The sequence below is a fragment of the Aptenodytes forsteri genome, unplaced genomic scaffold (assembly GCF_000699145.1).
Source record: "Aptenodytes forsteri isolate BGI_AS27 unplaced genomic scaffold, ASM69914v1 Scaffold54, whole genome shotgun sequence".
Classification (NCBI taxonomy): domain Eukaryota; kingdom Metazoa; phylum Chordata; class Aves; order Sphenisciformes; family Spheniscidae; genus Aptenodytes; species Aptenodytes forsteri.
Window position 1 is genome coordinate 326,515 of NW_008796044.1, and position 26,766 is coordinate 353,280.

The 26,766-nt window shown below is 47.6% G+C and overlaps 1 protein-coding gene across 1 annotated transcript in view; it reads right to left on the reverse strand.

Moving 5' to 3' along the window:
* The window catches only part of FGF18 (fibroblast growth factor 18), a 79,275-nt gene that overhangs the window by 10,098 nt on the left and 42,411 nt on the right, over positions 1 to 26,766 (reverse strand). The window contains exon 4 of the mRNA XM_009285977.1: positions 14,059 to 14,165. Coding sequence (XP_009284252.1) covers positions 14,059 to 14,165 — 107 coding nt within the window. The remainder of the gene's footprint in view (positions 1 to 14,058; positions 14,166 to 26,766) is intronic.

A 26,766-nucleotide genomic window follows, 5' to 3' on the forward strand; every position in this document is an offset into this window, starting at 1 on the left:
GCCGCTCAAGGCTCCCGCTCCCGGAAGGGGATTCTCGAGCGTGGGACTGTTCATACACCACCGGTCAATTCCATCCGGTGCGCAGCCGAAGGCAGCGGAGCTGAAGGAGCTGCCCTGGAGCCAGGGGCTCTCCGAGTACCCTGAGTTTACCAAGGAGCAGCGCCGGAATGTTTGCGCAGAGCATTTGGCGATGGGCTCTCCGGTATTAAACGTGAAACATGTTGAACTGACACTAAAGCAGAATTAAGTGCCAAAGCATTTGCTGCTTCTACAATTACACTCTGGAGCGCTTTGGTGCTCCTGCTCTCCTTTTTATGACCCAACTTGGTCTTATTGTAGTTTGGCTTTCTCGTTTTAAGTTCTCCAAATGGAAAGGATCAAAGGGCTCTTTGTTGTCGTAGCAGGAGCGCTCCTCCGAGCGAGGCATTACTGCCACTAACAGCTTGCTGCTCAGGGGGAATTCGCGGCAGCCTCTGTGCCACCAGCCTGAGCCAAAGCATTAGCAGGTGCAGCAGCCGCCTCCGCCTTCTCCCTATTAGCCTGCCACACTAAGCCACCTGAGCAGCTTTTTATGGGAAAGGGAGGCCAGGGCAGGTTTTCTCATTTATGCTTCACAAATCTGGCTCAGTGGGCACCGGCAAATCCAAACTTCACTCAGCTTTTACAGCAACAATAAGGTCGTGCAAACGGCTCGGGTAACACCACGGTGCAGGGAGAGATGCCTCCAAACTGAAAGGTTTCTCTGTTTGCAAAGATCAGGGCACAAATTAAGCCCTACGAGTGATGCTGTGTTAAGCTGTTGTTAGCTAAGCTTATGTTAAAACACTTCCCCCCGCCTCAAACGCCGCCGCAATTAGAAGCTCTCTGGGTAAGGCGACTGAATGCGCTGGTGATGTGCTGCAAATAATAACAAACACCAAACCATAGGAAACACGTCTGTGACGATCCAGGAATGCCGGCTTGGCACAGGGTGCAGCAAGACTCATCCTTTCAAGTGAGACAGGGTTGACTCTCCTGTCTAATTATCACCTCTCTGCAAGTTCAGCCCCCCAGGCTCAAAGTCAAATTGTGAAGATAGAAGCCCTCCACACAAGCAGGATCGCTTCCCTCTGCGCAAGCCCCTTCATCCCAAAAATCCTGGAGCAGGGAACGCTACCGCTCCTAGGTTTTTTTGCAAGGAAAAACTCTGAAATGGACCCTTTCTGCATCCCCACCCCCGGCTCCGCAGACAAACAGACAGACAGACACAGGGGGTTCCCGAGCAGTGGTACCCCCACCGAGCTGGATCTCACGCCACCCCCAGCTGCGAGGCACGCCCACTGAGCTCAGCAATTATTTCAAAGTCGTGCTGAAAACTTCCCTCGAACGCTGGCACTGCTAGATTCACACACTGCATTCTACGGAAGAAATCCTGCCCTGTATTTCCTAAATTTTGGAGCGGTGACAGCGGGGAAGGCTTGGGGTTTCGGTAGATGTGTGGCTCAGCAGTCCCAGTAAGCCACTCCTGAAGCATCCCCAGCTGAGGCCCAAGGGCTGGTGCACCCACCACCACTGATACCCCCTATAAAGCCCCAGAGCTGTTTACACAGCATGTACCTACTGACATATGATTTTCAGGAAGCATATTACTTCTCTGTGGTTTTGCACAAGCTCAGCTCAAAGTCAGAGCTCAGACTCACTCCGCATGGCTTGGAAAATCCCGAGTGGAAGAAGGTAAGGCAGGAGCTATGTTAACGACACAGCTTTTAGCACTGCCACCTCTCCCCCTTCACACATACGCCTTTTAAAGGTAGGTCAGAAAGTGTGACAACGAGGTGGGTATGGCAGCTGCTAGATCCAGCAATGCTGTGGGAAATATTACCCCCTCACGGCATGGCAAATCTGAGTGCTCTGGCTGCTGGTAAGCCGGGCCCAGCCAGCCTCGTGCACTTTATAGGCGTTATCAGGACAGATCCATCATAAGCATCCTGAGGTTCAGCATCCCGGATTTATGGCAAGGCATCCTCACCACAGAGACACCTCTTGACCCAAATGCACATTCTTGCTCCTAGACCGGGCTGTAAATCAGGGAAGCTGCATCTATAACTGCCAAGAGTTACTCAGCTTCATGTGCGTTTCCTCCAGCTCTCTGGCCTCTGAACCTGCACAATCCTCCGAGGAAAATACTTAGGAGTCATGATGGGCAGTTCAATAAAAGTGTCTGCCAGCGCAGCGGAGAGGTTAATTATGTATACAGAACATCTAAGTGCATTCATGAAGCAGGGGAAGTAATACAAAACCCACGCGGAGCAGATTCTCCGAAGAAAGGGTGCACCTCCCTTCAGAGGCCCGGTTTCAAAGCAGCGTTGCCCGTTTTTGCACCCACCTGCCCATATGCACTGGGGGAACATCCCGTCTCTCCTGAGAGCACGCAAAAACGGGCACGGTCGTGCATGCGTGGGATGGGACCTACAGGCTTCGCAGAGCCCTGTCCCTGTTTGTGCCGGACACAGCACAAGCTGCAAGAACCAAGGAGGGAAGAGTAGGGTTTGAAATTTTTCTTTCCTTCTAACCTTTCATTGAAAAATTCCACTTTGCTAACTAATATCTGTTCAGTAACCCTCACGCTGCCCTGGAAGAGCATTTTGTCACAGGATGAGCAGGAGGATACAGAGATGAAAGGGGCGTTTGTAGGGATGAACCCAGCAAGGCTGTGGCTACGCCAGGACATGCCTCCTAACCTGCTCCTTCTGCCACAGGCACATTTATTGCCAACAGTACGGCAGGACGGCACACATCCGTAATTAGAGCAAACTAGGCTGGCTTCATCTGGAAAGATGTCCATTTGGTTAGTAGAAATTCCTAACTGCATCGCAGAGAACTATGCGTACTTACTATTAATGATGAGGAACGTCAATCACTTTTTAAATGAAATTTATGAAACCAGTAGAAAATTTCGGAAAATTTAATTTAAGTCAAAACTGCGGGTTTCCTGCAATAGGAAGCTACTGCTTCAGGAGATCTGAAACCACAGGCAGGTTTCAGACGTGACATCTGAGCAGATCTATGACATCTACCATTACCCGCACCTACCTGATCCAGTTGCATGTATGCTTCTAAGTGATAACTACGGTAAGAGCTGTGAAGGCGTTTTTACCCAGTTGTACAAAGCACAACCTGTTCGGTTAAATGCACTGCCGGGGTTCCCTTTAGAGCAGTCGTTTTCAGGCTCCACCAAGACTCACAGCCTAGTCCTGAACTGTCTATCAAAGCCAACTACGAGCAGCAGCATATTTCGTGTCGGCTTAAATTCATTATATAGGGACTTACGCCACGATAGGAAAATTTAAAAAAAAATTGTTTAAAACATCAGGTCTAGACAATGAGTGGAGCAAGAACACGGGACTGTAACAGTTGCTGACCCCATAACAGGTCTGGAAAGCCCAGGTTTATACACATTAAACAAACATACGCACTGACTTTTTAAGTTATCATTTCAAATGAGTGCAATCTCATTCAGCTGACATCCTGGTAGTGACACCAGTTTCCCTGGGGCAAGTTTAAATCAGTGGAACTTAGGACCAAGAAAGGTCATTGATTGTCTGCAAGATGGCATTAGTTTTCTTCATATCAAATTATATTACCAAGAAAAAAAGAGGAATCCATGATCAAATCAAGCGCCATCCATAAAAATGATCATCAAGAATTGTTCCAGCCTGTGAATGACAAACTTCCATCTTTATACAACAAATGCAAGGCTTTTGAGGCTTGTCCTCCTTTAGGAAAACCTAGTATCTTTAAGTACCCAAAAGACAACGTAAGAAAATGTCAAGAACAAAAATTTATTTAAGCAAGATCTACTTTTCTTTGACCTTAAATGTATTGTAATGGCCATATCAAATAGACTCTCTTTTGCTGCTGTTGGAGCATAGGTTTTATTCTCCACTTCAAAATTAGCCTCTGTTCTCACTTGTTCTCCAAAAACCATTTAAGAGGCAAGTAGAAACAGTCCTTGAAGAGCAGGATCCACCTGAATGTGCATCTCAACTGCATCCAGTTGAGGAAGACAAGGCTGCATTGCTTTGTTGCTTGCTGCAAGTTAAATACACCAGTGTATTTGCAAAGTAAAATTTAGAGGAAACATCACCCTCATCTTACAGACGCTCAAGACCAACAAAAATTGCACTTGGGAGATAAGATGCTCTGAGGAAAGCAGTTAAATTCAACCTGATACAAGCGTCAGCACAAGACGCATACAGCACACCCTCGCCACCCAAACAGGGTGAGGCACGACCAGGGCTCAGGGATCCCCTCTCAATAATTTTAATTAACATTTAACCTTAGGGAACTGAAATATTCCAACATGACACACAGCTGCAGCCACCAAGAAACACAGGGGACAGGATGTTAGCAGCTTTATGGTGACACTTGCTCCTTGAACACAGAAAGAATTAAACTAAATGATCATGTAGCTTTCAAGAAGGTGGTGTGTTTCCCTGGAAGGGGATATACAGCTTCCAGCCATGGGATAAGAAAAAGATTTAGAGGTCAAGCTTATAAGCTTGGTCTGCAATGTGAACCTTGACTTTGCAAAACTCCAATTTGAGAGAGAATTGGTGCTTCTTAGGAATATCCAAAGGAAAATATGAAGTTTGCTAAAGAGGAATCGCAAGAAATCTGTAAACCTGTTACACAGCTCTCTGGTGACCAGACACAGCCTGGAGATAAAGGCCAACGCTCACATCCTCAGCTGAGCAACTGCAACTCCCTAGCATAAAACCAATATCATGGAGAAATTTATTTTTTAAAATAAAAGGATAAGGGACCTTTCGCTTTATTTTAGAGCAAACACTTAAAGCATTGTGGCTGTGCTGAGAAGCTTAAGGTAACTGGAGGTGTTCATATATGGCTAAAACGTGACTATGAGGACCTCTTGACCACCTGGCCTGGCCTGTGAAATGATGTATTAAGCACCAGTCCCATCCCAGATGTTCCCGCTCGAGGGAAGCCCTGCTCGCAGGATTCACAGCTCATGTCACGCACAGCTCCTCTTACCCACAGTTTGCTTAAAGCAAAGCCTCCTGTCCTTGCTCAGCCTGAGAGGATCAGCATCCATCCAGGGTGCTTAGAAGATTGCAAGAACTGAAGGTAGCACAGAAGGACTTAGCATAGACCTTAAATATTCACATTATTCTTACAAGACGTTAGGTGATGTCCAACCAACACTGTGAATGTTCTGCCTGGCAAAGCAGCTACACACAAATCCAACCCCAGCAGCACTGTGTGGGCTTAAATGTGCTTAGTAATGTGCTCCATTAGTGAAACCTGTGACCTAAACCCATCAGACCATGCAGGTAAGATGTACACACAGCACTAACAACTGATCGGCAAAGGGAAGACATTGGTAAACGCCTACATGGTGGCATAAGCCTCTCTCTCCATTCAGTGCCATGAATACCACAGTCTTCTGGCTCAGATAGCCTTCAGGGCTTTGGCATCCAAGCTTACGTGCACACACAGACTCTGTTAAGAATTGATGCAGTCTTTAACCATTTGTGAAATAAAGGGATCTTCTCCATATAAACATGTTTCTTCCATCTCCTCAACCTCTCGTGCAATGCGTGAGGTCAAGCACCGCCAGCGTTCCCCAACATTTCCCATTCTCTCTGCAAACTCTCCCGCCTCTCCTTCCCAAGTCTTGCAGTCGTTCAGTGTTTATCAGTAGCCACCAAACTGCTCTCCCTCTTCTGAGCACACAGAGCTTCAAAATGACCTCTACTCTCCCTGCAACACCAAGATCAGCTGCCTGCTATCCCACTCCACCACAAAACTTCTAAGCTTCTTCCACAAAATTCATTACCTGCATTCACGTCATTTTCCCCTCTCCTTCCCACCTCCAGAGAAACCTCTGTGCAAAGCACCGCTGTAAACAAATCGTCACAAATACAGAACCAGGACAAGGCCCATTGCTCACAGCAAATATTAACGCTGCAAAGGTCCAGTGAGCTCGCACAAACTCCTGTCACTTTGAAGGAACCACTGCAGCATCGGAGCCTATCCATTTTTGTGCCAAGGCAGCCTCAGTGCAATAAACACTGGAAAGTAGTTTCATTGGGCACACCGCTGTAAACAAATCATCACAAATACAGAACCAGGACAAGGCCCATTGCTCACAGCAAATATTAACGCTGCAAAGGTCCAGTGAGCTCGCACAAACTCCTGTCACTTTGAAGGAACCACTGCAGCATCGGAGCCTATCCATTTTTGTGCCAAGGCAGCCTCAGTGCAATAAACACTGGAAAGTAGTTTCATTGGGCTCAACCATAAATGGCTTCTTGGGAATCATTACACGGTTGTGCCATCCAGAGCGAGGATTCCTGGAAAAGCCGGGTAACACTCGGCATCTGACGGCTGCCTCTGCTCAAGGGCAGGAGCTGTTCCAGCAGGGCTCCTGCTCGCTGGGTGTGCAAACCCAGCACAACCATACCCACCTCAGGCTGCGACATCTCATCCCTGTGCCGCCTACAGCTTCACAACGCAGGGCAGAGCCATCGCAGCCCCCGGGGAAGGTGCACGATGGGGTCTGGCCAGCTCTTAGCACATCACACCTACCGAGAAGTAACATGACAAATTATTGTGTCCACATACCCTGAGACTGCGTGATAACAACATCCCTACTGTATTATCTAGCAACCCCTCCTTGGGGATTGCTTCTGGCACATTTCCAGCACTGTGAAGATTTGAAACTGCAACAAATGAACCAGATGATACAAATTCCACCAGCTTCCACAAAAGTTTAAATGCGGTGCTTCAGGTCGCCCAGCAATGGGAAAGGAGCAGCTGTGAAAGGTTGCAGTGTTACCAAAAACCTCACGGTATTTGGGGGCTGAGAATGAAGGAGGGTGACTGCTGATTTTAGCTTCCACTTCTGCTTTTAATTTCATGAGAATCTCAGCTTCTAAGTTTTCAGAACAATAATTCAAATTTTTTTCCACTGGTTGCAGGAAAAAGCCTGATTAGGTGAATGCAGAAGATTCTAATGGCTCAACCGAAAGAAAACTGGTTTTGTCATCTCATTGCTTTTCAGACCTTTGCAATCCTGCAGGCCCTGATTCAAGATTTTCGGACACTTGAGGCTGGTTTCGGATCAGGTCCATGTTCGAAGTATGACAGGGTCCAAGGTTGCTCGGCTCCAGGTTCCATTGAAGGCGTTTATTTAGATGACTTAAACTAAAACAAACTCACAGGGGAGCGAAAGCTTGGGAACAGTTCACTTTAAAAAAGGACCAATCCCACCCTATACGAAGAACCAGACTGCAGTTCAAAATGAGATCTGAGTGAGATCCAGCAAAAGCCATGTCAAGGTTTGCTTTCACATGAGATGCCAAGTCAGAATAGTTTATGGCTGAACATGTCACAGAGAGATCTGCAAAACGCACGCTATTAAACCCGACACCCCACTAGTTCTGATCGTGTCTTTGTTGCGAATTCAGCATTCAGCCCCAGAAATTGTTAGGTTTTACAAGCCCCTTTCAAGCAACCTGAATACTGTGCAACTCTGGGAAAAATTCTGGATATGCATCAAAACCTTGTGAAACTCAGAGTTCTGCCCCAAATCCAACATGTAGTTAGGCGTGGTTTTAAATATACAAGCTGAGGAGTGCAAACACCTCATCTACTGCATCCAAGTTTCAAACTGCAACCCCCTAAGTGCCCCTCTGCCCTTGCCACCTCCCGACATCTTTGCAGCACATTTGGCTGTTGGGACAGACCCTGGCGCAGGCAGGCACCGGGGAATACTCACGGCCAAATGCCATGCAGGATTTGGGCACGCGAAGGGCATCGGGCTCGGAGCTCACCCCTGACTCTCCTTGCCTCAGGCTAACACAGACCCCTGGCTTTACAGCAAGGCACTGATTTCCCACCATCGGTGTTTCAAGGGTGGGTAGCTTTTCCAGAAAGCTCAACCTCAGCCTTGACCAAAGTCAGCTGATGACAAAGCTGGTCCAGATACACTGATAAGGCTTTGGAGAACCCACCTGGTGTCTCCTACCCAGGTAAGTCCCCTTGTCCTACAAAGGGTGGCTCCCACTGAACCACCTGGAGCTCCTGTAACACAACATGCTCCTTCTCCTGTAAGGCCAGAGGTATTATAAAGGGCCAAGACCGCATGCATGGGCCGTAGCGAGCGCCTTCACTCTTTGATGCTCTCAAGAGTTTTTTTAGCCAACTTTCCTGACTAAACACACACATGCTTCAAGAAAACCCCTATTTTAAAGCTGTAATGTAAACAACCCCAAATTATTACTATCCCCTAAAGGCTACTGCTGGCAGGCATCAGTGATAAAGCTCTGCCAGAGCAGTCTGGCATCCAGCAACAATTTGTTTGTTGTCCTGCAAAAATACAGAGAGCCTTGCCATATGGTATTAGCAACTTTCTGGTAACATTAAGAAATATATTGGCTTGGAAAGCAGTTATCACACCAGAAAAAAATCTTACGTCTCAGAGGTAGGTCTATGCTGTAAGTGGTATCAGCACAGCGGTGATGGTCAGGGGTGGGGGAGAGGTGATGGTGGCCAGCAGAGCCGTGCCACCTCCAGCCCCTGGCGCAGATGATGCGCTCCTGGCACAGACACGCTTTGGCTGGCAGAGCTTTTCTTCAGGAGCTGGACCATACTCAAGGGCACAAGCTCAGCACTGCTCGTCTGTGCTTTGTGAGCGCCGGGAGGGCTTCAGCGCTACAGACACGGCGTCAGCAAAGCTGTCCCCAGAAAGCACCCGAGTTACCTGTCATCGAGCTGAAGCAATGCTTCAGCCATCCCGACCAGCCAGGGGGGTCCTACCTTTCAATCAACAGCTTTTTCCCACTGTTCACATCAAGCATAGAGAAAGGAGAAATAAAACTAAACTCATTTCAATGCTTTTTCAAAAATAATGCATATATACCATACTGATTTTCTGAGAGCGTGTGTATACCAGGTCACTGAGGGTTTTTGAAAGAAAACCCAAGGAGAGATGGTGCAAGTCAGCATGTGGATTTGGTGGGAAAACACCTATTTTATAGCATCGCACGCTCTCAGGCTTGAATTCTTAGAAGGAGCTGAACTGATGTAATGAGCAGGGACTTCCTGGGGTACAACTTTACTGCTCTCACTTTCTGTAGAGCTGGCAGGGATGATACCTGTGATAGACCCCAATCTGACTATCGCTTTTCTAACTCTGCCCCTATTTCTGGAGTTTTCTCCGTACCCACATCCTATCTCAGAAGGACTCGCCCCCATTTACAGTGGTGCAGGAGTTTCCTGCAGACTCGCAGTGTCAAGATTACAGCCACGTTATGCGGAGCAGCATCACACGGGAGCGCAGCACACAACTGACAGTCGCCACGCTGTCCCAACTCCACCTGCACTCTGAGTCCCATCCCACCCTGAGGAGATGGCTTCAGCACCCACCCACCACCTGCTTCTCCTTCCTGGAAGAGCTCAAGGAGTGACTTAACGCACTGAGAGATGGAGCTGTTCCCAAAATGAAACCAACAGAGAACAATAGAGAGAACCAACAGGGGACAATATTGCTGCTGGAGCTGGAAAAGACATAATCCACCTAATGCCATGGAAGAACATCAGTGGGATTGCTTGCAGCATCTTCTGAAGAAATTTCTGGAGCAAATCGAAGATGTGCTTAGCTCTTTGCCCATTCTTCTAAAATCTTCTGGGTTCCTTCCAGTCATTACTTACCTTCCCTGCATCTATATCTTGCTCTGAAAACTGATGTCTCCCTTGCCACGGTCTGCAATAAGCAGCTTCTCCTCCCACGCGGCAGCTTTGCAGGAAGCCAAGGTCCATTCTCCTCTGCCCTTGGTCAGCTCAGAAAAACAGGCCTATTCTCTCCTCTCCCTTTATAGTTGGGAGTGCAGAACACTCCCGTTACGGATACCTGCTATAACCTGAGCTATAACCTGCTATAACTAGTGCCGACCAGACTGCATGGTCCCATGGGTGGCTGCTGGAGAACCATGGGAAATTCCCTGGCAACAGTGCCTGGGCATTAGGAGATGCTCTGATCGCCACGTACCAGCCACTAGCCTTAGCAGTGCCTAAAGGAAGGGGCAAGGCTTTGGTCATCTTGTAATGGTGCCGACAGATCCAGTTTAAGCTTCACAGAGATCGCTGACCTCTTGGCAAATGATCTCCTGATGAGGGGACTGGGACGGGGCAGGGAAAGGAAATCTCCGCAGTGTCCTGCAATTCTAGATAGCACAAATTTGCTGTAAGGACAGGCGCTGCCAGAACAGTTAGAGGTGGCCAAGCTAATTAACAGCCACCTGCTCACACCCCAGGCTGCTATTCCTTGCTCCGGAGACTTAAAAGACTTATCTTTGACAGCCTTTTACAAACATGAAGTCCCCACTTTACTGACGTCCTTATCTCAATGCACAAGATAAGAGAAACTGGGGCAGAGAGAAAAACCACAGAAGGACTCCCCAGGAGAACCACATTTACAAACTCAAAGCTCCTCCAAAGAGACCATTAGCTCCTCTTCACCCCTAACACTGAATTATTGCAAATATTCAGAGTTCTTGAGTTCGAGGTGACCAGTCATGTTGTGCCTTGTCACAAGTGGAGAAGTCACATTGCGCCTCTCCTTGGAAGGAGAGCCGAACCTTTCAGAGTCCCCTTCTCCCCCGTGTTTGTAAGAAGCCTGAGATAAATAAACAGTAATAATAAAAAAAGGCAAAAAAGTTTTTAAGAAAAGCACCTAGTATTCCTGTTCTGAGTTTTCACATTTCAGTCTCTCTCCTTGTAATATAACTCAACCATAAAGTTCAGTGGTCCATGGAAAACTTCAGCAAAATCAGAAAACTCAGGACCTACAATTTCTACATGTGTATACACAGAGGCACCAAAAACCCACAGGCAAAAAAAATATGGTCAGAAGGAAAAAAATAAAATGAAATCTTTCTTGGGCCTTCTTCAACATAACACCAAGAATCAACAATGAAACACAATCCAATTTGTTTTCCCCCGGTGCCAGACCTTTAACAGAAAAGTCACTCCCTGTACAACACCTGCCCTGTCACCAGTTTTCATAAGCAGCACGTAGAGCGTCAGTGACCTCAGCAGTTGCATGCTGTGACATAAATAAAGTTAGAAGCCTGCCCAAAACACCTCCGAGCCCTTTGGCCAACGTTGGCTGTGAACACACACGGGGTAATGACCAAGCGAGGAGGAAAACAAGGTTTGGGGCTCCTGAGAAAGCTCCATCAGATGGCCTCCGCTCAGAAAAGCTGGCGTAGGTGCAATTTCTGATAAATAAATAAAAAGACGCAAAGGTTGCTCTTCTCAGCCCTGTGGGTTAGTTTGTTGGCCTGCAACACAACCGGCTGCGAGGTGGGGAGCAAGCCCCAGCTCTGGAGCTCTTGCATCCGTCACCAGTTCCAGCTGAGAACAACAGCAACCTGCTCCGGTCTGTAATACCCTTTGTAGGTGATTATGGGAAACAAAAAGGACTAAATTCAAAGCAGGTTTTCAACTCGGGGGGGGATCCAAAACTGCTGACTGAGGAGGAGAACAAAGCCAGATGGCATATGCTGGTATTGTTAGGGATTATGCAGTGTAAGGCAATAGGAAATGAGCAGAGAAAAAGACCCGGTTTGGTCCCATGGCTCCTCTCTTGCCAAAGGAACATACCGGGGTGACTGTGAAACAATCAGTTTATGGGTTTCATTCCCCTGCACCCCCAGACTGAACTTAAATATTTGTATAAGCCCAGGCGTAACTTTTATCTAATGTTTTCCTTGGGGTTTACTAGCTGTTTAGAGCATTCAAGCTAAAAAGCATTCCCTCAAACTCTTGCCACAAAAAGAGCTGAAACTATGATACTAATTAAAACCACACTCTTTGGTATCAAGAAGACACGCTATTATTTTCTTTTTTTTGCTCATGAGAAGCTGTTAATATGGGCGACGCGTCTGGAACATTTTCCTTCCAAACGCCATGCTCCGTACCCCCTCCTGCTCAGGTCGGCTAGTTTATGAACTTGTCAGCAGTCTGGGGTGGGAAGGCTCATATTTACAAGAATAGATTTGTGGGGTTTTTTTCTAACAAACCATTTGCCATCTTAACGTTATGAAAAGGACATCAAGAAAAAAACCAAAAGCATTACGCTGCATGAAAGGTGACAAGCTAAAGAACTGTCCTGCCTTGGTGCCCAATGGGCCAAATCAAGGGATGAACCTCACCAAAATACACTACGCGTTTTGAAAAACAGCCTCTGACTTCGCCAGGACGGTCCTGGACACCCAGCACAGACCAGGAAGGGATGTGGGTTGCACCGTGTGCCACTGCTGATCCACCCTGCGGTAAGGTCTGTTAAAGAAAAAGGTAAGATTTCATGCTCATTTTCCCCCATCTAATTTGGATGCTTCTAAGGTCTCCATTACTGTGGTATCAGCACCTCATAAACATTAACAAAATTATCCTTATAACATTTCAGGGACACCCAGCGCAGACCAGGAAGGGATGTGGGTTGCACCATGTGCCACTGCTGATCCACCCTGCGGTAAGGTCTGTTAAAGAAAAAGGTAAGATTTCATGCTCATTTTCCCCCATCTAATTTGGATGCTTCTAAGGTCTCCATTACTGTGGTATCAGCACCTCATAAACATTAACAAAATTATCCTTATAACATTTCAGGGAAAAATGCTATTATCACATTTAAAGGACGGAAAATTAAGGCACAAAAAAAAAAATCAAAGGCCAGGTTTGTGCTCAGTGCAATATTCAAAAGCATCCATGTGTATCCTGAGAGGTCTAAGTCCGGTTAAAAAACCAATGTCCTTGTCCAGGATCAAACAACGGTGTCTCATTCAGAGCAGTAATTGCACCGCAGAAGTGCAGGAAGCAGAGAGAACCAGCTGCTTTGGTCCAATCCTCCCAGAGCACCGATTTCCAAGTCCCCACCGACTTCGAGCAGCGTCCTGGATGCTGCCTGCTTCGCCAACGCAGTGGGTCAGGCAGGCTGCCACGGCTAGCGGCTGCCTCCGAAAAGATCTGGGCTTAGTCTCGACAGAAGCATCTGCACTGCTCACGAGGAAAACAAAAGTGGCAGGAGGGATCCTCCGGGGAAGGCACTTGTCCCACAAGTGTCACTCTCGGGATGACAAAAGTAAATAATGTTTCATCAGAGCAATTCAGTTTCTGGTTTCTGTTTGGGAGTGTGGCTTTTGCTGCGTTGACTCAAAACAAAACTCAGCTTCCCTTTTTCACAGCCACAAGGATGCCAGATTTTAATTCCTGGTGGAGCAAAGTGCGGGCAGTGGAGGAGGGGGCCTTTGAGGGTTGAGATATTTTATTTTATATTTATTTTTTGGTGATATTTTAGCTTTGAGCAAGCTCCTGCCTGGTTAGCAAGCTTCTAGATTCGCCAACAATACAGAAGAACTGCCTAAGTTACAAAAACAAGTTAATACACAAAAAATTTGACTTCAGCAAAGAAGTTAAGCTAGATGGGTGAACACGCTGTAATTTGTTACATGCTTCCATTGTGCGGGGATCCAAAGTAATAAAATATTCCTGTAACGCTAGAACCGTGAGGCCCAGCCCCAGTACGATGTTCGGATTCCAGTATTAGCTCTGCCACACCATCCCCTGGCTCGCCACTGAGAGGAGCCTTATGTTGCCTACCTCCCCAGCACTAACCTCCCCGCACGGTGCTCCACTTGCCCTTTTATTTTGAATTTCACTCCAAAGAAAGATCAAGTAACGAAGTTATTGTGGAGGCGGCCGCGACACTGGGATGCCGAGGTGACATCTCACGTCAATTTAACGCCACTGTAAAGCGCAAACCCATCCGCACCCAAAGCATCATCAGAAAACCCCAGGGCTGGCTGCAGAGCTTGGTTTTATGGACGCGGGGGAGGGCTCGGAAGGGCGCAGGCTGCCTTGCAAACCCCACATCCCCTCTGTCCTGCTTTTCATTTGAGGCTGACAGGCGAAGCTCGAACACATCATTACAGCCCTGAGGAGGCTGCTAAAGGTAACACTCATGTTACAAATGAATTAATAGGAAACACTTACCTTCCCCACTAGCTTGCCTTTCCTGTTCATGCAAAGGTAGAAGTCTGTCTCCTTCCCTTTGATCCGGACTTGACTGCCAAAAGTGTCTGTTTCCACTAGAAGCTGGGCTTGTAAAGGAAGAAGAAAAAAAAGCATTTACTAATTGTGGTCCCATTAAGTCAGAGCATGCAAAGCTCATCAGCGCCTTGTCCCATTACCTCTACCTGAACCACACCACACTGGGATGCTCTGCAAGGGAACAACCCAAGGAACCACCCAGGGGCTGAGCTCCAGGCTTGGTCACAGGTGCAGGTCTGACAAGTCTCCACTGAATCCTGTGCGGATGCTCCAGATTTGATGCCAGATTAGCACAGAACATGCATATACACGTGTGTGCTCCATCAGTCCACACCAACCCCACCACCCCATCAGCAGTACAAAGCTCCATGCTAATGCTCTCCTTCATGCTGCAGGAGGGTTCTTGGAAGGTAAGAACATGGATTTTATTCTCATGAAGATAAAAGATTAGCATGACAAGAATGAAAATCCTTTCCCCACAGCCAGCAGCCCTCAAACGCTTCACAGAAGTGGTCCAGCCACACGCTCGTGGTGCAAGACATCGCAGTGATCTCCTGAAGATCACCGCAACAGCTAGCAGGGCAGAAATTCGGCACTGCTTGTTCTGTCTGATGAACACCCACCCTGCAGATGTCCTCTGTGTGTCTAGCTATGTTCCCAGGAGGTCACTAATTGCTTTCTGGCAGTCCAGGTCCGTGACTCCTGCTCTAGCTGGGAGAAATATGGGCAATCGCATAGTGCCCCGCATGTTTATTGAGGCCAGAGCGGGTTTGCAGCATTGCCAGGAGCCATGGTAGAGGACAGATTTCTGCTGCATCTTCATAAACCACCTGCCCCGACACAATTGTATTTGCAGAAGTGGCCGAGCTGCCACCCAGACATGTAGCGTGCCATCAGCATCTCAAAAACCTAGACACGTCCGAATTCAGCGTTTTATTCCGTCTCTGATCTGAACACGAATTCCAGTCATGCTCAAGGTTCGGATTCCAGGAATTTCCCTGGAGAGGCAGGAACACACAGACTGGACATTTTGGTTCAGATCCATCTCCGATATGCAGGGGAAGAAAGGAGACATGGTCGAAACACAATGCAAGAATGTGTAAGTGTCAGCAAGTGCAAATCCACGGTCCTGCTCTGGAAATACTCAAGCTTGTAAGACCCGAGCCCCACCGTAGAAACACGGCTTTTGCCAAACTCTGGAGAATGTTTGATCTGTGCTGCAAAAAGTCACATTCTTTTTGGCATTCATATTTCAAACTTTAAAACCCTCTAAGAGCAAATATGTTCACTGTAAGGATTTACCATGGGGATAGAAATAGGAGTTTGTTTCATTTAAACACATTAATACTTTTCCCACTTGTAAAGTCAGCTTTTGGCTTCTGCAGCAGTGCAAATATCACAAACCTTTAACTCACAAGGGCCCTAAATGGAGTTTTCCCTTTGCAGCTCAGTCACATATGCAAGTTCAGGGTTTTCCAGTTACTAGCTGCTTACATTTATTTAGATATATTTGTTAAACCTTTATCACAGGGGATATTTGAAGAATAGCTTCTTTCCGACAGCAAGTGGGATAATGCCTGTCTTACAGCAGAATATTACCTGCAATCATGCATAAATATGGATATTTACCTAAGTCTTTCAGAAATGCACCACGTTTTTGGGTATCTGTGATGGAGAGCAGCTTGTCAGCAACAGCCGGGTGCTACAGGCTTTCTCTCCACACCTGCCAAGGTGGTATGAAACCAGTGACCACTTAAGTGAGGAAGGGCCACATGAACCAGAAATATCCCATTGTAGTAAGGATATAAAGAGGAGCAAAGCCAGGATGGGGGAGGACGGCACAGGGTCAAAGATGGGTCTTCGAGGGGAAGATGAGCAACATGGTATATAACTTGGTGAATGCCCACTGCTTCAAGAAGTTCAGGGAGGCTGCTCAGATGCAAAGTAGCATTAATAGACAAGGGAATAGCCAAAGGTATGACTATCTTTAAAGAGGTGACTGTGAAAGGTCTTCCCCTCAAATGAGCAAGAGCATTAGAGAGGACTAACGGTCAACTCAGACGGGGAGAGCAGCAGCCCGCACACGAGGGAAGGTTATGGAGCCAGCACAAGAGGTCCCAAAGATTGTCCCAAGGACCACGGCCAACACTCAGAGTGCCAAGGAGTCACCCAGAGGTCTACAGTGTTGAACCCACCCAGGCACGCAGACAGACCCGGGGCCACCCACCAAAGGGGTCAAGTGAGGGCTCCACAGCTTGCACACAGGCAAGAACAGGACACGGCAAGTTCCCATCTAAGCTGCAAGGCATTCCCCATCCGTTCCAGTCTCAGCACTGCAACTAAAGCTGCTAAGAATAACGCCGAATATCAGACAGGGGTTTTGGCCAGCCAAAGTAGGAGCTAACATTGATAAAGCACTCCAACGCAAGAGCCTCGATCCGCGGTCCCGCCGGACAGTCAGCAACCCGCACCTCTCCGACGCAGGTCGCCCCTGGCAGCCCGTGCTCAGATGGACAAACACAGGGCACACTGGCTTGCGTTCCCCCCCGCCTCGCTCTGCAGCCAGTATGAGTAATATCCAAGCTGATTTTAATTTGAAAAATATCACCTTAAAAAGATGCCGGTTCCCTGCTGTGAAAATTAAAACCATCTGGATGGAGTGATTTCAAATAATTAATCTAGGTCTCCTTTGACACCGCTACTAATTAAAATATGATACCTTCCTCACCCTTTTTAAATAAAGAATTTAAATAAAGTTTAAAGATCTAATAAAATAATGTCATAATTTAGAACTAAATGGAAGTCACCTTTCCTGCAGGCTGCAAAGGTTACGCCAGTGCTGAGAACTCTCCTGGCCTAGTGCCACAGCACGGACTGAGCAGCAGCGGGTGGGCAAGCACCCAGTGCGACACCCACACCAGTAAATACACCAGCATACATACCCCAGCCCCCCAAGGAGGCTTGCGAGCCCCAGAGATCATCCTGCACCCAATGTCTAGGAGTGGGGAGCAGAGGCAAGGAGGTTCAGCAGATGCTGCCCGCTCCCTGCTGCGACCCTAGCTGCTGAAGTACAGGCTAAGGCCACCCATAGGTACCCACTTCTGAAAAATCTGAGTCTTAAGATGCTGGAAACGTGTTCTGATTTCTAGGGATCCTTGACCTCCTTTCCTGTGAGAGATCAGTGCGGCTTTAGGGTTGGGTTCATAACCCAGTTGGCTTCCAGCCTAAGGCATCCCTTTCAGGTGATTCTCCTTTTTACAACAGGCATCTAAATGGGGGAGGATTTGCCCCTCTCTCCCTAAATTCTCTTAGGAGCCCAGACAGGGACCTTGGACAACACATCTAGTCAGCTAAAATCAGCTGGGATGAATCCCAGCCCTGAACACTGCAACAGGAGTTTCTGGGGGATGGAGGCTGGCCCAGCAGAAGGGGCTGCTGAGGTCTCCCACCCCACTCACACGTGGCAGGAGAAAAGCTCAGTCACCACCAGCAGGATTTAAATTAATGTAAACTGGACTTGGCTTGCTGTCTTGTTTCTATGATAAAGATGCTATGGCCACAGCGAAAGTGCCAGGGAAAATCCAAGAGAATTTCCATTGAGAGCTCAGGCAAAATAAGTCCCACCAAGCTGGAGCAGTGTCCCCACGGCAGTCTGCCGCTCAGGACACCTGCCTTCCAGCTCCGTTAGTCCCTGGATACACCATAGAGAGATTATAATCTTTATTTTCAAAAGCCCTGCACTCTAGCCTTCAGATCAGGTATTATTGTTTAAATTCTTTGACAGCTAGATATTCTGATATATTTTCCAGAGGGGAAAAAAAAAGAGCTGAAGAGAAAAGGTGTCTTTAGAGGGTGAGATCTTCTGCTACATGCTTTTGCCTTATTGGCCCATTTAACCTAAACCTTCCTGAAAACTCCCACTGGAAGAGATTGGAATTCCTCACATGTCTAGGTGAAAAGGATTACATATATATGTTGAAAAGCTATCTTCCAGCTAAGAAAACATGAAGTCAGGGAGATATGTGAAGGTGGCAGAAAATATGCCAAATTATCTTTCAAATATTTCCTGGGAGTGGGAGGACGAGAGCCAGAAAAGCACAGGGAAAGAAAGGAGAAAGAGGGCACCTGAGAAGTGTGAGGTTTACACGTACCTACCACAAAGGCCTAACAGCTAGCCAGTTTCAGATAAAAAAAAGGGACAAAGAGGAAAACACAATGAACGTGCAGAAGGACTGGATACTTCGAGTCTATCCTCCATTGCCTTCTTTTTTTTTTTTCCCCAGGTATAAATCCTGCAAAAGGAACTGCAGAGAAAAAGCCGCTTACGCTGCCCGCGGGCATCTTGAAGCAGGCCAGCTAAAACAGATTTCCTGGGGAAAAGGCCCTCAGAGGGGACCGAGATTTTGTTGCTTTTGTTGCACTTTTTTTCTCATGCAATTACAAAGTCGGGGAAACTATTCTCGGCACTTGAAACCATTTCCAGTTAATGAAGAGGAAGGATACGCCGAGGCTGGGACCACAGCGTCTGTGATGGAGGGCAGCTTTCCAGTTTAGTAACTCTGATGCTATGAACCGAGACAAAGTGCATTTCCATAGTTCACAGCATATACCGCATCTGACGGGAGAGTAAAATTTACTCTCTGGTAAGATTGAATCTTCCAGCGAGAACCCCAGCATGGCCAAGGGTGCTTAAAATAGTTGAAACCTGTTCAAAAACGGCCTACCCCCTACCAAAACCACGTGAATCCCTTACAGGACCACAACATAGGAGAGAATGACCCTGTCTCCACTTCACATTCATGACGTAATGACGAGGGAATAACGCCAAAATTAGGTAAAGTCTGGAGGGTTTAATAAAGCCCGCAGGCTATGAACAAGTGAGGGAATCTAGGCTGCATCCTCACATTTTGTTTGCACACTTGTATATTCCTCCAAATTGTATCATCTTAAATAGTTATAACCCATACAACCCAACTTCCTTCTCAATTATTCAGGTCCAAATCAGGAGTAACCACCGAAATCAATAAGGCTGGTGCTCAGGAGGGCAGAGCCCTGACCCACATACCACTGCAATTAGCTCATCGAGTCTGTCTTGAGCGAGCATAGGATATGTATGTCAAATTATTAAAAGGGATGGTAGTGGGGAGGAGGAGTAAGAGCAGCTCCAAGGTCCAGGCTCCACGTATTTTCTTTTTTAAGCCATCACTTTGCACAAGCAAGGGAATTACCCGGTATTAGAGTAGGGGGACTGCACAGGGAGCAGCACACACCCAGTTTTAACCCAGGCTTTTAAAAATGCCACCTCTCTAAATGAGGTTTTCTTTTAAACCTCATTTAAACATCATATCTTTACTCGGTCAGCTGATGCAGTTAGGGAAAAAGACAGGATTTGGATCGCATAAGCCCCTCAGAGCATCAGCACATCAATATACACCAAGTGCCAAGTCCCCCGCGGCACTTCTCCGTGCCCGATTTTGGGGCGGGAAGGGGAGCAGGACACAGGGCTCTGTGTGAACAAAGGAAAGACTGCAGAGACAACCTGCCACCTGCGTAACAGCCTTAGTAGCTCTCAGGAACCAGACAGGTTAAATATTTGCATGGGAGATATCAGAAGAAAATCTATAATGCAGCAAAGACCTCAAAGGCACTTACACTGCAGCAACCTGATCCCGCAAATACTTTCACACAAAGGACTTCACACACATCGGAAGTCCCTCGAGTGCTGATAAAGACCCCTACATGGCTTCAGGGTCCCACCTCTGCCACCGGCCGCATGGCTGGACACGCCGAGAGCACGGCTTTGGACACGGAGGTGCGAGCTTCCCCCCTCCCCAGCCCTCCACAGGGCTGTCTCCTCACCCTGCCTACCTGCAACAGCCCCAAGGGCTTGACGTGATAGAGAAAAGTGCAGGATCGCAGCACTTTCAACAGAGAAACAAGGGCTAAAGTTCCTTTTTCTGGCGCACTCTGGGACACCTTCCTCTGGGTTTCACCTTGCGCTAGCTGACAGGAGCTTCAGTCTCCAGGAGATGCTTTCAGGCACTCTCATCTGCAACCAACAACCTAACACCAAGAAGGCGTCCTGTCCCATTTCCAGGATGCTGAGCTAACCCCTCAGCGCTCACTGGGCACGTCTACATGACATGAGGCCAAGACATGCGGAAATATCCCTGCTGGTGCCAACCCCGCCAGCCTGAGTACCCAGCCCAAGACAGATGTGTGAGCGTGACGTGCTGCCACGGGCACTTAACCCCGCAGGGCGCACAGACCAAGATATTCAGGTACTAAAATATCACTCGCACACTAGGGAAACCTCCGCTATTTAAGCCTGTCACACCATTACAGTGGTCTCACCTGTAGGGATGCCCACCCAAAAAATTCCACTACCAGTTCAGCGGTGGCTAACGAAACATGCCCAGGGAACGATGCTGAGCTGCTGGTGTTCCCCGAGCATCTCAGGGACCATCTCGGGAAGAGTCTGCCTCCCCACCCTGTAGGAGATGTGCTGCTTATGCCAGAATAGCAATATCAAGGGAAAAAGAATATTCTGAAACAAAGTACTCTTTTCAGGATTGCCCACTCCAGCTCCTGAAGGATGACAAAGCTTCCAGACGTGGTCCCTATAAAATAACTTGGGAGAAGCTTAAATGAAAATTTGCTAATTTGAGGTCTTTAATCAGTCCACGCACACAAAAACTGTTTGATAATTTAGCTGACGTAAAACCAGAACAAATACGAAGGTAAGTCTTACAGATTTTGCCCAACTTAAATAAAAAGTTAATAAGTCACAGAACCTGTGATTCTGTCAAAAACAAAAAAAATTAAAAATATCTGAGGACAATATTAAAATTGTAAGTACCATGTTACTGGCCCAAGCCTGCACTACCCAGAGTCTGGTCATCGTTTACCCATGTGAAAAATGAATGTAAAATACTGTCATTCTGACACCAAGCCATTTGCACCCATTTGGAGATCTAAGAAAACAGGATTAAGCAGTGGGGAATCAGACTTGGCCTCTTGCAGATGTTTTATACATAATTCACCATAAGAGACACTAAAATTGGCAGCTGCTTCAATGATGGTGAATAAGCTTATTTAGGCAAGATTCAGTAAAACTGGAGGCGATAGGTTGCGTGCTTTAAAAACGCCCGGGCAGGGAGCGGCAGCGAACAAATTCTGCACTGAACTTTGCCACCTGCACACTCGCAATGACTAAGAAGTAGGCCTGGAAAGAGAAACGTTAAAAATGTTAGCACAGAAATTCCTCTATCTCACCAGGGTGTCTTGCTGCCTCCAAACACAGCTCAAGTGGACAGTATTGCTACAGAGGCGGGAAAACTGCTTGACAAGCTGCCAGGCTCCGAGTCTGGAATTAGTGCAGGATGAGCCTCAAAAAAGTTCAGAAGCTCTGTAATGCTTGAAAAAGCACCTAAAATGAAAAATAAAGGGCCAAACCCTGATGTCTTTGATCATTCTCATTTGAATAAACTCCTACTGACATAGTCAAGCCCAACAGACAAGGACCTCAGAACCTGGCCCGGAGCGCCTAGCTGAAACGCATCCAAAGCACTGGAGTCTCTTGGGTCTGGAAATAGTGTGAACCTTTCCCGTCCCACAGAGGGTTAGGATTACCGCAAGAACAAACCCTGCTGAGGTTACTTTGACTCTCTTCTTCCCAGTCTCAGCTGAACCCCCAAAAAATACTGATGTACACAAAAATAACAATAAGCAGAGAATGACAACTATAGGAACCCCATGTACTCTTGCTTCTCCAAAGCTGCTTTATTTGTGGCCAGAAGCGTAGGACAGACCACATTTACTCTGACACACTCACCCACCTCTCTTGGGCAACCTGGTGGTTGGCTGCCCATCCTCGGCAATGAAGGAGGTGTGATGTTAGCATCACCATATCTTCTTACCGAGGAGTCCCAAACACATAAATCTCTCCCGTATGCCAACACCATGATGGTTTCGCATACTCCAAAAGTTAGTCCATCCAGGCTCCACTGTTGTACTTGTGAGTGCTCCAAAATGGGGCTAATCAGGAGAAACATGTAGAGTATTTGCAGTGTTAGTTGAACTAAGATTATCAGCTGTGCCTGATATAAAAAGATGCTATGTTCTGCCATGCAGGTTTTAGTATTCTGTGCCCTCCAGTAAAAGTTGAAATTATGACAATTAATATTATGGATGGGAATATAAGCACGCTCGTGCATTTTCTCAAAGGGGCTCATTGTAACTTTCCCTTCTTCCAGCAAGTAAAAAAATATGCTGAAAATAAAAGTTGCAGGATGCTCCAGTATTTTCAATGGGATTCTTGTGGCTCTGGAACCCAGAGGAGCAGAGGCAGCAGCACAACCTACCAGAAAAAACGTTCTGGCACATGGGGAAAATTCCTCTATGTTTTAAGATTTTAAACAGGGTTTGCTCTTACAAATGGAGGCAAACGCAATTTCAAAGATACCCGACTCTTTAACGCTTGTGCTGCTGATGCTCACTTTTGCCATATAAAAGATAACATACTATTAAATGAAGTATACACAATCGCCACTCTTAGATGAGAGTATGAGAGTGTGACTATTTTGGGGTAAGGATTGAAAGAGGTGGGCAAGAACTGATCTTCTATAGCACCTGGGGGGACACATCCTCTGGAACCAACTGCAGCCAAAGCGAGTCCCTCGGGTGAAGCACCTTGGAGGAGGGTCCTCCGCATCAGTCCCTTTGAAAAGGTCTCTGCTTACAGACACAGCACAATTGTTTCAACTATTCTCAGAGCAGCAGCAACAGAAATAACAACAAAATTCAGGTATCTCATTAACTCTGCCTTTAGCACCTTTGGTTTCATATATTTATTTTTGGGAACACATTCATCACGGGGCTTTTCTTAAACTATTACCCCCAGTCCACAGCATAGGGAAGACTATTTACTTGCCTTTTATTGCATTTTAATTGCAGGAGAAGTTTTTAAAGCCTTTTTTGTTTCTCATTTCTAGAGTCATTTGGGACAAAAGGCATCTGGCACTGGGTATTTAAATAAGACCTGTCAGAACTGTAAAATTAGTTTTACCTTTTAATAAAGGTACTTTGAAAATCTCAAATATAATTCTGCATTCAAACCATAAGTGTTTGGATTAAGAAAAGGAGATCCCATGTTAAATCTTTATATAAAAAGTAAATCAAGTACAGAACTAAGCCAGTCCTCATCTGTGGCATTATAAACAAGAGCAGCAAAGAAAAGAGACAGTATCTCTAATGGCTTATTTTGTGGTATTCTGGGCTTAAAGGATCAGCACTGACAGTGTAAAATCCAAATTATATTATTTGTTACTTATGCCAGTTTCAATTTATCTAGAGCCCCACATCACCTATAAAGCTCAGACTCAGTCCCATGTTTCCATCCAAAATTTTCTCAGCCCCTTTCTCTCCTCCCTGCACTAGAGCATCCTCCCCTCCTCTCCCCACCCTGGAGGGGGTGGCCCCATAGATCCACGCAGGGGACGGTCCCTCGAGGCAGTGGGTGCCATGCTGGTAGGTGACGCTGCTCCTGTAGGTGTCCAGACTGCACCCCTCCTAACATGGATAGACAGAGCTCGTTTAGCCTGGAGGGCTCTTCAGCCAGCTCTTTAATCAGCACATAATTCACTTCTAAAATCTTCAGACATACAGACAAAGGACAAAACCCAAAGGACAAACCCTCCTTCCAGCAATCGCTACCCCGTGCCAGCGAGCACGTCCCTCCTCCCTGCCGGGACACCTCGCTGCTCTCTTATTTTATCTCCTTCTACAATCTTTGGAGCAGACAGGAGAAGAAAATTCCCCACCGCTATTTATACCCAGCAGACTTGAAATATTTAAAGGCAGCCCTGACAGCCACATCTCCGTACCGAGCCCAAGGAGCAGGGCTGCCCCTCACCTTTGCCGTGGGAGGATGAAGCCACCTTAGAAACCTGCCAAGGTGGCCAAGTCACCCACACCTGCTGCCACCACCTGAGCTCAGCCGACCACTGTTGCTGCAAGAGGAGCTGCCAGTGCCCACGACACCCCTCACCACCAGAGCTGCCGGCACGAAGGAGCCCGAGGACACACCACACAAGCCGTGGGGCAAGAGACAGCACTTGGCAAACAACACCTTATCTGCAAGGGCTTTATAGCCCAGCGCAGAGTTGCAGCCACCCTGGGACTGATCCATGGCAGAAGAGAGTCATTTCTCCAACCAGGACCCCAAAGGAGCAAAGGAACCGGCTAACTTGAACTAAGGAGCTTCTGTGCAAGCTCCTGGTGGGGAATGCAGATGGCTTTCCCTAAATCCAGGTGTCCACCAGGCCATGTCCCACCGAGGTCATGAAGTGAGCAGAGACCCTTTGTAGATCAGGGGAGCGGGAAGGGAAGAGCCGCAGGTGCAAGCAGGTTCAGGCCAGCCTCCAGCCTCCCCACAGCAACTGCCACGCTGCCCTCCTCCCTGCCTCCAGCTGCCCCGACCTGGTGTTTCACTGCAGGTCCACCTCCGGTGTGAAGAGTTAAAGCTCATCCCCCAACAGGCACGAATGAAAAGGAGACAAAAAAGCAGGATGCTGGTGAATGACAGCAGTGGGTGGCCGTCGGCCCCTGGCTGGCGCGCTCTGCATACAACAGGCACAGCCAAGTGTGTCTGGCACCAGACAATTATTTCGCTGGAGGTGTGTGAGGCGGGAGCGCCGAGAGCCATTCTCACGGCGAAGCAACCAGCCATGTCGGCTAACAAAACCGCTCGCCGGGAAGCGTCCCTCTCCTTGCTCCCATCTCCTCACCGGGGTTTGGGTTTTTTTTTTCTGTGTTGTCCTTCCTGCTGGGGCATTTGCAGCTCTGAAAAAAAAGCAGGTCAAACATCCTCAAATGGTGTATTTAGTGCTTCCCCTCGGGTTTCCGCGGCTTCCCTGCCATTCTCCTACCGGACTTGGGAGCGCAGCAGTATTTATGGGGTAGCGAGCTGACCCCTCGGCTGTGGTGGGTGAGTGCCTGACGTTAAGTGCTGCTAATGCGTTTTGCATTTGTGCTCGGGGGCAGGAAATCTCAACTTCCAGTGCCAAGGGGTTAATTATAATTTATATAGCAAGATCTCGAGCTGTGGGGTTTTTTTTCTCCAGCTAATTAAGAGGTACAATTACCTTTGAGAATCAAAGGGATATTTTGGTACCCAGCTCTTCGAAACAGATTACAGGCACTTAAAACATAAGGACATCTTTGTTTTTCTATGCGTGCTTAGTTTTTGATTTAGATCATTAACAAGAAACTGTCATATTCCTGATCCACCATCACAATGTACTGGAGACCACCTACGGAAGCCATTGCAATAGGGTAACAAATAGCATTGCTGCTTTCCCAGTGATTACCTACGTTTCCAACGACATGTTTTACTGATACATCACCTGCCGCTCAGGGCTCTGGCAAAACTTTCTGTTTATTAGTTAACAAAGCTTCATGATAACCTTGAGGTGGGTAATACCTAAACAGACCAGTCTGTGCTCAGACTGCAAGCCCAGGACTACTTACTCCCAAGACAAGTAGCAGGTTGATGAATATTATTGCTGTATTAGTAATAATTATGACTAAATCGTCCCAGACACCATGGCAGTGCCTCTGCATTGCCCTCTTCTGCCCAGTGGCCCAGTGCAAACAGGGGGGGACCACTCGCCACGCAAGCCGTGGGAACTGGAGCCAAGGGATAATTAGCAGCACCGGTACCCAGGGTAGACTCGAGCTCCCAGCGTGGCTGGGCAGCCGAGGAGGCCGGCAGGCAGCACCCGTGGGACCCACCTCCAGCAGCTCCAGCCGTGGGGACGCGCAGGGTGAACAGTGCTGGGCAGCGCTGGGCAGGCTCACGCCCTGCCTGGGGCTGGGGGATCGCTGGGAGCAAGTCCGTCACCTCCCACAATCTCCCTCCGTCGGCTCCTTGCCTTCATGTTTGTGCAGAGGTTTAACAGTTACAGGTCTCTTTCTCACCACTCTCAGAGGTGTTTGCTGAGCCATTAGCAAAGGGTTAATGTAATTGAATATTCAGATGTAGGGGGGGGGGGTTGGGTTAAAGACAGCAAGAAAAGGTTCTGGGGAACCCTTAAAGTCCTGCTCCGGGGAGTCACTAGAGTTACACAGGCAACGTAGGCTGCAACCTCAGCTTGACTTGGCACAGGCTGCGCAAATACATCTTCCACCATTCATTATTTTTTAGGGATGCAGTGGGCTATTACTCTCTGGGAAATTAAGTGCTTAAGTTAGAAACTGACGCTGTGTAATTGTCAACAGACCACATTATGCCACAGGCTCTCACGCATCCGTACCAGCAGCCTCCACCCTGGCCCAAAACACAGCTAGAAGCAGACGTGCGGCTGGCAGTGGCAAGGAAGACCAACCCTTTCTCTAAAGAGGGAATCAGCATCAGGACCAAGAGGAACGTTTGTCCACGTGGGTTAGAAATGAAGCTCATGCTGCCAAAGCCAACAGGGGAGCTCAGCAACTGGTATCCAACATCAGCAACCCTCTGCCTACAGCTTGATTACATCGTGGCGGGTTTATCGGGCTGCCCTTTGATGTGCCGACAGCAGCAAACTTGCTGTGTTGAATTTGCCGCAAAGCGGGCGGAAGCATACAAACCAGAACCACGCCGTGTGAAGCATT